The sequence below is a fragment of the Bombina bombina genome, chromosome 2 (genome assembly GCF_027579735.1).
Source record: "Bombina bombina isolate aBomBom1 chromosome 2, aBomBom1.pri, whole genome shotgun sequence".
NCBI lineage: Eukaryota > Metazoa > Chordata > Amphibia > Anura > Bombinatoridae > Bombina > Bombina bombina.
The window spans coordinates 616,377,465-616,389,489 of record NC_069500.1 but is presented as its reverse complement, the minus strand read 5'-3'; the positions used below and the strand labels follow the sequence as shown (position 1 = coordinate 616,389,489).

General features: G+C 35.1%; 1 protein-coding gene across 1 annotated transcript in view; it reads left to right on the top strand.

Moving 5' to 3' along the window:
* The window catches only part of GLIS3 (GLIS family zinc finger 3), a 591,890-nt gene that overhangs the window by 52,821 nt on the left and 527,044 nt on the right, over window positions 1-12,025 (top strand). Inside the window, exon 2 of the mRNA XM_053702545.1 lies at window positions 829-1,295. Coding sequence (XP_053558520.1) covers window positions 848-1,295 — 448 coding nt within the window. The 5' untranslated portion in view covers window positions 829-847. The remainder of the gene's footprint in view (window positions 1-828; window positions 1,296-12,025) is intronic.

Here is a 12,025-nt window from a genome sequence, read left to right as displayed (position 1 = left end):
CTTTTAAAACATTTATTTCTGTATTTTTGTAGGTTTTTTACCGTTCAGTGTTTAATTGTAGCTAAAATACTGTACATATAGTAAAATTATTTTAATGACTCTTCAACTCATGTGGATACTTTAAAGGAAGAATAAAAGTCTGTTATAGGGGATATGATGCGACATAGATAATATAACATATAATAGTACAATAGTATAAATTATTTCTGTTAAATTGCAATTGACTCTTATAGACTCAGAGTTGTGGAAACCTCCTGAAACCCTTTAAAACCTTCCACAGGGTTGATCTACGTGTGCTGCTTATCCAGAAAAAGGAATATTTTACATTAAAATCATTGACATGATAATGATTTTATGTCCATATCCCTCATTGGTTCACATAAATTCTTTAAAACCTCCGTTATATTGCAGTCTGTATGTATAAATTAATAGATGCAACTGAAAGGAAAAAGAAGAGTCACAATTAAAAAAACAGCACATTTGAAAAATGAGTAAGTGTTGTTACAGAGCAAGCTGCATTTATGAAGGCTTAAAGAACAATAGTTTACATTATTGATTAACTAAGAATGTATTAGAAAGCAGAAAATGCATTTGTTATGTGCAGTAAAGCTATGCATGGTATGTTATCCCAGCATTCCTAGTCTAATGAAAGTTTTGAAAGGGTATTATGTATATATTTTTTCATTGTGCTATCTTACTGTATTCAGCAATTAATGTTTTTTTTTTTCCTGCTAAAGATGTTATGGACATGTTAAATCATGATGATAGGGTCCATGAAATCTGGCACTGTGCAACACTAACATGTGATCTCGTATTATTCCCTGCTAGGTATGCTGCTTCCAGTGATATGGCACACCAGTTAACCACAGCTGAACTGAATTGGAAATTACAAAGAAAATCAACTCCTTTCCGTACTTTCTCCAGAAAAATGAATGGAAGAACGTGCAACATGAACATTCGGACAGCTGGCACTCCTCAGGGGCCTGGTATGATCAATGGGCAGCAAATCCCTCCAATTAGAGTGCATACAGGAACTCCTTGCCCGTCTTCCAATAGTGCCACACCAAGTCCAGCAAATGGAAATGTATATTTCAAGATGCCCCTGGGAGGTGGCGTAGCTCCTCAGAGCAGTGAGAGTACCATTCATTTACCAGCTTTAAGCCCTAGGAGGCAAGTCATTACAAATGGGAAGCCATTATTCCAGGTGCCACAGCCTCCTAACTTTCATCCAACCTCTTCTTGCAAACCAAAGCAGCAGGATTTTGGAGGCCCCTTCCCAGTAAACTGCCTGAGAGGTTAGTATTAAAAAGGCACAGCATGCTTATGAAATGGTGCTGTTGTATAATCATTTTCAGATATGCACATTGTTTTCAGCTCTATTGTCCTATCTTTTATGATGACACATTCTAATTAAATTCTAAATTCTTTTACCAAATACAAGATTTTTTTTGTGTCTTTCAAGAACAAACAAATATATAGATATGTAGGTCTATTAACTGGTTCAATGCTCATGAATAGAATGGGTTGTCATACACACACAGGCAGAGATTTGTATGACAACCTGTTCTCGTCATGAAGGAGGGTCAACGGTCTGATGCTGTTGTCAGTGATTGTTAGTGGTGTAGTGGGCGGCACTCCCAAAGCTACATGGAAGTGCTGGTGATGTCACCACAAACGTGTGTAATGACAAACAGAGAGGATATGACCAGAAAATGACAGGCAGTAAAGAAAACTAGATGGGGGGGGATGTTATTCAATCCTTTCTATCTCAGCTCCCTTATTAGCTATGGTCCTCCAAGACTCCTTATTTAAAAGAGAATCGCTTGGTGGTCTTGGAAATCCACAAACATCCAACATTTTTAAAATAAAAGTAAAAACACAACACATGGGATTTTGCTGGGGAATGTTATCTTTATTTTATAGTAGGCATGTCCCGTTACTAAGGAAATATATTTAATTTTCTCTGTATAGGCTGGTGATCAATGCAGTTATTAGAAAAAAAAGGTAGTCAAAGGACTTTAACATAGAGATACATAAATATACATGTCTAAAAATGTATATGTATGTATGTATATATACTGTATATATATATTTATATATATATATATATATATATATGTTTATATGTGTACGTATGTATTTATGTATTTATATATGTATTTACAGACATATATACACATATAAACACATAAATACATTTTACACATATATATATATATATATATATATATATATATATATATATATATATATATATATATATATATATATATATATATGCATTAGGGCCCTTTGCAGTTATGTAGATGAAAACATGAAAAAAACATATTTATGCAATATTCATATTTATTAATGGTTTTAACTATGTATGTACTGTAAATATTTCACATACCAATGTTCTGCACATAACAGAATATGTTCTAAGTATTTCTAAATATATATTGCTATATATATCTGAATATATCTATACATATATTTGTATATACATATATATTGTACCAAAATACCATCAGATATATGTAGAAATATGTATTTATGAATAAATATAAACACATTATGGGATGTGTAGAACAATGGAATGTGAAATATTCATATTTTCATGTCGGATTAGCGCACTTTTTTGCTTCATTGACTTGTAATATGAGTGCAAAAAGCTTACTTCTAGCACAGTTAATGCTCGAGCTGGAGCGTTAAATAACGCTCCACTTGTAATCTGGCCCTTAGTAAAGTGATTACAGTAACAACAGCGGTCACCTGGCATTCTAAAAAAAAAAATATTTATTAAAATATTTACAAAAATATACTTTTTTTTTAAAAAAGTTTTGTTGCAGAGTTCTCACATGCCATGCAATCTAATAAAGGTACATTCAGAATCTGCTGGGCCTGCTGAAAAAAAAGAAAGATTATTTATATGGGTTGCTCACTGAAATATGACTTAGAATAGTGTTAAAAAATTGTCTTAGCACTTAAGTATGAAAAAGGCTTAGCAGAAAAAGGGTTCAATTAATTTTAATTTAAGTATTTGAATGGCATATTCCAATTTTTTAACGTTCAATTCAATATTCAAATGTTAACATTTAATTATTTATTTTTTTAACATTCGTTCATTCTATATAAGCTGTTGGATACAGAACAAACGTCAAGGGGAACATTTGCCCCCGAACTCAAATATTAAACTATTTGCTAGTAATTTTAAAAGTTTTAGTCATTTGTTCAGATTGGAATAAAATATATTCTACAGGTGGATGTTAAAGTAATACAGTAAATAGTTTAATGTACTTCTGATTTTTTTGTTGTCTATCAGAATGCTGGGAATAACAGGATAAATCGAGGAAAAAGGCAAAACAAAACAGCAAAACAGACATAAGATAGCAATGTTAATACAAATATATTTAATGTGGTGGAGTAATTGAAATTGTCATAGCTACTTAATATTTGAGTGGTTCCAGTAGCATTACAACTTTTCAATTTACTTCTATTATGTAATTAATTAATTATCTTGGTATTCTTTGTTGAAACGCACACCTAGGTAGGCTAAGGATCTGTGAGCTAGCTGCTGATTGGTGGCTGCACATGTATGCCTCTTGTTATTGGCTCACATATGTGTTCAGCTAGCTCCCCGTAGGACATTGCTACTCCTTCAAAAAAAGATACCAAAAGAATGAAGCCAAATTTATAATAGAAGTCAGTTGGAAAGTAGTTTAAAATTGTATGCTCTGTCTGAATCATGAAAGAAACAATTTGGGTTTGATGTCCCTTTAATAGCGAGAATCTTTATTTTATTGAAGATGGAGTAAACAATGAGTGTAACAGCAAAATACCTTGAGAGAGAGAGTTTTTGTCAGTAAGCTTTATGCCAAACCATTTTAAAATTCACAATATTATGACGGATACATTTTGGGTTTCATGTCCCTTTAACAAGTACAAAAATAAAGACTTTCTTGTTACAATTAAATGAATCCATATGACAAACAAAACAAGGAGTTCAAAATGATTATCTGCAAACTAAAATGATAGGAAAATGGGATTTTAAAATACATAATAAATGGGCATTATTCTATGTAGCCTAATCTAGGTACATGAATTATTTTTTCATTTCCTGTTTTTTAACATTATGAAGACATAAATCGGCATAAAAGATTACATATGGTGATGGTTTAATAATAAGATACATTGTTCTCCCAATTAATGCTAAATTGAAAACACATCTTACAATTTGGTCTCTTTCCAATAATTTTGACGTTTTTATACTTTTATGGTGTTCAATTCTTTTTCGATCCTAACGTTTGGTGACAGAGTTGTAACATATAATTAGGCAAATGACATCACTGATCAGTTATTCAGAGACAAAGGCCCTTCACTATAAACAGAGCCTGGTTTCCATGGAGAACCAGATACCTCATTTGCTGAAGCATGAGGAAACTGTGCTTTTGTGACCACAAGGCATTTGTACCAAGGATACTAATGGGCTCATAATAGTTCCCTATACTCACCAAATAAAAATCCTGTACTTCTAAAAGGCATAAGCCTGCCTACATTTAAACATAGGTAATATAGTGGTTTTTCTCTACTGTTGCAGAGCAACAGCTATTTATAAAATGGCCTATACGTATACATAAAAACTGCCCTGCTTGTGTAAGGTGACAAGAAAGATCTCCCAATCTCCCAATGCAGTGTATACACAAGTACACATGTAATACATTACACTGACATGTAGAGAAACAGAAAGACAGACAGACAGATCAATAGATAGATAGATGATGGTGAGATAGTTGACAGATAGATTGATATTAGATAGATAGATAGATAGATAGATAGATAGATAGATAGATAGATAGATAGATAGATAGATAGATAGATGATAGATAGATATATTAAACTTAAGATAGGAATGAGAGCTGCTTAAATCCTGTTGGCTGTTCAAATCAGCCAATAGGATTTAGGTAGCTCTAATTCCTATTGGCTGATTTTAATTTTTCAGCCAATAGGAATGCAACGGTACCCCAATATAAAAGGGGTACCTTGCACTGAATCCTCAGTGTGCGGCGGACAATCGCATGAAGAGGACCTCCACGTCGGACCGATGGACCTCCGACCTGGATCTCCGCCTCAGTGCATCGACCGCTCCGCGATGGATGAAGATGGAGCCGCCTGGATGAAGATGCTTCACCGCTGGAATAAATATCTTTCACCGGACTTCAGCAACTATGAGTACCGATTTTGGGGTTAGTGTTAGGTTTTTTGTTTTGTTTGTTGGGGGTGGGGAGTTTTTTAGATTAGGGCTTTTAATGGGCCGTAAAACAACTGAATGCCCTTTTAAGGGCAGTAAAAGAGCTGAATGACCTTTTAAGGGCATTGTCCATACAAATGCCCTTTTCAGGGCAATGGGTAAATTAGTTTTTTTTAGTTAGTTTTTTTGGGGGGGTTTGTAATGTTAGGGGGTGTTTGTTTTTATTTGTTTGCAAAAGAGCTGTTAACTTTAGGGCATTGCCCTACAAAAGGCCCTTTTAAGGGCCCTTGGTAGTTTATTATAGATTCGTTTTTTGTTCTTTTTGGGGGGGGGGTGTTTTTTTTTTTTAAACAGGGTATTAGAATAGGAATAATTTTATATTATATAATTTTGTTTGTTATTTTTTGTAATGGTATTTTTTTATTTTTTGTAATTGTTGTGTTTATTATTTTTTGCAATTGTAGTTTTATTTTTTTTTGTAATGTTAGGTTTTTTTATTTTTGCAATGTTAGGTTTTTTATTTTGTAATGTTAGGTTTTAGTGTAAGCTTAGGTTTTATTTTTATTTCACAGGTAAGTTTGTATTTATTTTAACTAGGTAGTAAGTAAATAGTTATATTGTAGCTAGCTTAGGTTTTATTTTTATTTCACATGTAAGTTTGTATTTATTTTAACTAGGTAGTAAGTAAATAGTTATATTGTAGCTAGCTTAGGTTTTATTTTTATTTCACATGTAAGTTTGTATTTATTTTTAAATAGGTAGTTAGTTAATAATTGTTACTTTAATTTAGGTCTAATTTAATTATGTTAAAGTTAGGGGGTGTTAGGTTTAGTTTAATTTAGGTTGTTGCGATGTGGGGGCCGGCGGTTTAGGAGTTAATAGGTTTAGTTAGTGTCTGCGATGTTTGGGAACTGAGGTTTAGGGGTTAATAGGTTTAGTTAGTGCCGGCGATATTGGGGAACTGCGGATTAGGGGCTAATAGGTCTAGTTTGTGTCGGCGATGTTTGGGAACTGTGGTTTAGGGGTTACAAGGTTTAGTTTGTGTCAGCGATGTCGGGGAACTACAATTTAGGGGTTAATAGGTTTAGCTAGTTTTGCCGATGTTTGGGAATGGCGGTTTAGGGGTTAATAGGTTTAGTTAGTGTCGGTGATGTTGGGGAATGGCGGTTTAGGAGTTAATATCTTTATTTAGTGATTTAGTTAGTGTCGGTGATGTCGGGAAACTGTGGTTTAGGAGTTAATATCTTTATTTAGTGATTTAGTTAGTGTCGGTGATGTCGGGGGAACTGTTGTTTAGATTAGAACAATGAAAAATTCTGAATCTAAATAAAGAATGGATGCGAAAATTCGGAAACTGATTTATTTATTTTCGGAATTTTTTGGGATTTTAGTTATGGTGCCGATTCGGAAATTCAGCCAAAACGAAACGCACATGTCTAGTTTTTATGTAGAAAGAGACAACCAGGTTTATCAGACAGAACAGATGGATAGATAAAGTGTTACATGTGGAACATAGAAAGATGAGGTACTCTTTTATTTATTTTTAACTGTGGTATTGCAAGCTTCTGGTTTGGGACACAGAGCTCTGTGCTTTTTCTCCTGTGGGAACATAAAGCCAATGTTAATAATCAAAAGGATTTCCAGCCTGCAATAGGTAAATTAAAAAAACATTTATTTGCTTATACAGGGTCCATAATACAGCAACAGCAACAACATTTCAAACCAGCAATTGGTTCTTAGTCATGACATAACTAAGAATCAATTGAGGGTTTGAAATGTTGTTGCTGTTGCTGTATTATGGACCCTGTATCAGCGAATAAAGGTTTTTTAATTTACCTATTGGAGGCTGGAAATCCTTTTGATTATTAACAGTGATGTTGGGACCTGGCTAATCCCTTTTTCCGTGTTCCAAAGATTAGAGAGAGGTGCTGTATTCCCTTGTGAATTGTGGAACATAAAGCCAAGTCAGGAGGCAAATATGCTTGTGGACCATACCCTTATTTGTAACCTATAGTCTGGCCCTTAAATTATGCAATAGTCCTGAGACGCGTGCATTGGTGCAAATGGTGAAAGTGCAATTCTGCGCTCTACTCGTAATCTAAGCCTTTAGCTGGTACATTATACATAGCATGCTAATGATAAATTATCAATGCAGAAAATTAAAAATAATAAAATAAATCTCTTAACAGCTTAATTTAACAGAACACACACGCACACACAATCGTCTACTCTTAGATGTACAAAATATATATAATCAAATGTAATACTGCCTCCAGTGCATTGTTCAGGCCCTGAAGGGATTAATATTACACATCAGGCTCACTAAAGAAAAATGGATTTGTTAAGCACTCCTGGCTGTGTTCCAGTTTATGCAGTAACAGTTTTCATTCACAGCAGCCAGAAAGGTGAAAAACAATGTTTACTTTAGTTTAAGGTCTTGGCTGTATGAAGTGTACATTAGGTACATTAATTAGCACTGGTGTAGATCAAATTAATGCATTGTACTTTTACCAGCAATGGTAAATACAGTATATCAAGGTTTGTTCCAAGGAAAATAAACAATATGCATTCATCAAAGACAATTATCTTCTTAACCCATTCAATATCCAGAAACCCATAACAAATGTATAGGCAATGACTGTTATCATAGAGGTTATTTTGCATTTATTTTGAAACTAGACATATAAAGTATTCCAGGTTTCATTATCATTTATATCTGTATGTTTATTTTATTTCCTACAAGTTTATGTATTCTCAACCTTATTTAACATTTATACACAGTAGCACAGACTTTTTGGTACACTGACAACTTTTCAGTGTTAAAGGGACAGTCAACACCAGAATGTTTGTTGTTTAAAAAGATAGATAATCCCTTTATTACCCATTCCCCAGTTTTGCAAAACCAACACTGTTATATTAATACACTTTTTACTTCTGTGACTAACTTGTATCTAAGCATCTTCTGACCGCCCCTAATCACATGACTTTTAGTTATTATCTATTGACTTGCATTTTAGCCAATTAGTGCAGTGTCTGCCACTAGCCACGAGCGTAATCACGCTATCTATATGGCCTACATGAGCTTGCTCTCCCCTGCTGTGAAAAGTAAATAAAATAGAGACAGCCTTCAAGGGCTTAGAAATTATCATATGAGCCTTCCTAGGTTTGCTTTCAACTAGAATACCAAGAGAACATAGCAAAATGGTTGATAAAAGTAAATTGTAAAGTTGTTTAAAATTACATGCCCTATTTGAAAAATGAAAGGTTTTTTTGGACTTGACTGTCCCTTTAAGGTATTAAAGTGTAGAACCTGGATGGAAAATGCAAAATCTTTTAGATGCAAAAATGACTAGTATTGTAGTATCTAGTTATAACCTTTTACTAGACTTTACTAGACTTAAGGGGGATATTTATCAAAGGTCTGGCGGCCCTGATCCGACAGTGCGGATCATGTCCGCCAGACCTCGCTGAATGCGGAGAGCAATACGCTCTCCGTATTCAGCATTGCACCAGCAGCTCTTGTGAGCTGCTGGTGCAATGCCGCCCCCTGCAGATTTGCGGCCAATAGGGGGTGTCAATCAACCCGATCGTACTCGATCAGGTTGATTTTCGGCGATGCTGAGCAGGCGGACAGGGTTATGGAGCAGCGGTCTTTAGACCACTGCTTCATAACTGCTGTTTGTGGCGAACCTGCAGGCTCACCAGAAACACGGGCCCTCAAGCTCCATCTGGAGCTTGATAAATGGGCCCCACTGAGTTCAAAATTAAACTTTCAGATAGTTATTTAAAGATATATATTTTTTTGTTTTATTTGTATTATCAAACTGACCTTGTTCTCTTGGTATCATTTGCTGCAAAACAGCACTGGATAGTAGATAGGCTTAGGATAAGCAATGCTGTACTAGGAACTAATTGGTCATTGGTGTCTACACACATATGCCTCTAGTCATTGGCTAAGATGTATTCAGCTAGCCCCCAGTAGTTGCTCTGCTCTTTACATGGGTTAAACACACAGTTTTACGCAAACAAAAATGATCTAACACATTAGCGCATTTTCTTTTTGCACTTTTATGCCTCTTTTCATTCCATATTAAAAGACAAACTCTTAAAAGTTTCAAAAGTTAACCAAAAAGATGGTAAATGGGTGCTAAATAGCTAGTCGTGGGACTGGTATGACAAAAGGAGTCATAGAAAGTTGTTGTGTTTTTGTTTAGTCTGGAATTTGAATGCATAGAGAGAAAAAAATAGATAATAAAAGTAATTTTAAATGTTTAAAATTATATGTTCTATCTCAATCTTGAACAAAATTTTTGGGGTTTCCTGTCCCTTTAAGTTATAAATATGACTTTACTTTATGCATACAATTATTTTATCTGAATTGTTCTGTTATTTTATCAAATCGATAGCATTTTTTATTTACTCTCCCAAAAAAACGTAAACAGGATACAAGAATAAGACTCGGGAGTAGACAGAAATCTTATTTTACTATCTAGAGTTTGAATATTCATATATACTAATATGAATACAACTCACATTTGTAATACTGGCACAGAGTAGTTTATGTTTATGTTTGTTTGAGTAACAGCTCACAGATCATGTCCATTACTACTGTAGCCTAAAATATAGAAACATAGAAACATAAATATTGACGGCAGATAAGAGCCATAGGCCCAGCAAGTCTGCCTGATATTACCTAATAGTATAAACTTATCTAGTTTGTAGGATAGCCTTATGCTTGTCCCGTGCATTTTTAAAGTCCCCCGCAGTGTTTGTCGCTACTACCTCTTGAGGAAGTTTATTTCATAAATCAATCACTCTTTCTCTAAAGAAGTGCTTCCTCAAATTACTCCTGAATCTACTACCCTTCAGCTTGAGATCATGACCCCTTGTTCTTGTATTTTCTATTTTATGTAAAATAACCAACACCCTCAGTTTTACTAAGCCCTCTAACGTACTTGAACGTTGCTATCATATACACTGTATAACAGAACAGTTTATATTTCTTTTGTGACAAATATTTCATCTGAAATTTGCTTTGTCCTATTCACCCTTCAGGCTGTCAAGTCTTCTTTAGGAAAGGTGTAGTTAATCTAGTTGTTAATCTTTGTGAGAAATGTGATGTTAGGCAGCCTGGCTCATTTTTCTCTCAATGTCAACAAAAGCTTGTTTTAGTGGTGCTAATACTTGCACAGGGTTACACTTAGAGTGTTGTACAAATGCGTTAATCAGCCAGCAGCTAGTGCTGCTATCAGAATATCTTACATATATCTGACAGCAGTCTTAAACAGTTTTCCCTTTTTCTCTTCTCAGTGGTTTGTGACCCACCTATTTATTATAATTGTGTAAAGTAGTATTAATAAAATGCTGTGTAATTTTCTTTTCAGTTTTGTAGACATATCCAATAGTAAGCAGAATAAGTAATTGGAATGCCTTCTTCATGTGTTGTTTGTCTTTAAAAGGACATTCAAGTACAAACAGAAAATCCAATAATGAGTTGACGATTAACCGCTCACAAAAAAACAAAGCTAAAGTCAGTTCAAGAGCTGCAGTGTACTACTGGGAGATAGCTAAATACAACTGATGAGCCAATGACAAGAGAGATATGTGTGTAGCCAATAATCCCCTGCTAGCTCCTATTAGTGCATTGGTGCTTGTAAACCTACCCACATATGGTTTTCAACAAAGGATACCAAGAGTATGAAGGAAATTTGATAATGGAGACAAATTGGACAGTGTTATTATTATTATTATTATTATAAGGTATTTGTAGAGCGCTAACAGGTGGTATATAATAAACAATTACAGGGATCAAATGGGTAGAGGGTCCTGACGAGAGTTGCACTGTTGTAGTCGGCTCTTATGAAGGTGGACTGCAAACAGCTGGGCTCATAGGCTTACAGGCTATGGGGTTTAAGGGGATAGCAGTGGAGATAGGAAGGTTAGTGTAGGTTGCAGGCGTCCCTGAATAGTAGAGTCTTCAGGGAGCACTTGATGCTTTTAAAACTAGGGGAGATTCTTGTGGAGCGAGGCAGAGCGTTCCATAAGATGGGAGCCAGTCATGAGAAATCTTGTAAACGGGAATGTGAGGAGGTAACAAGAGAGGAGTAGAGTAGGAGATCATGAACGGAGCGAAGGGGTAGGGAGGGAGAGTATCTGGAGACATGGTCTGAGATGTAGGGGGGAGCAATGCAATTGAGGGCTTTGTGTGTCAGAGTGAGAATTTTGTGTTTAATCCTGGAGGCAAGAGGAAGCCAGTGAAGGGATTGGCAGAGAGGTGCGGCAGATAAAGAGCAACGTGTAAGGAAGATGAGCCTGGCAGAGGCATTCATTATGGATTGTAAAGGAGCTAAGCGGCAGCTAGGGAGGATGGAGTTGCAGTAGTCGAGGCGGGAAAGAATGAGAGAGTGGATTAAAATTTTAGTTGTGTCTTGTGTAAGGAAATGTCTGATTTTAGCAATGTTTTTAAGGTGGAAGTGGCAGGCTTTAGTCAAGGACTGAATGTGAGGAGTGAAAGAAAGATCTGAGTCTAGTGTGACCCCAAGACATCGGGCATGTGAGGTTGGGGTAATGATGGAGTTATCAACAGTTATAGAGACATGGGGGGTGGAGATTTTGGAAGAAGGGTGGAAAATTACAGGCAATGCTTGATTCATAAAAATATAAATTTTGACTTTTATGCCCCTTCAAAACAAGCTATTATTTATCTATCCTTTTAAGGTTTGTAATTTAATAGTTACCATTATTGCTAATATTTTAATAACTATTTTTATAGGTATCTTTTTGTTGCAATTTGTA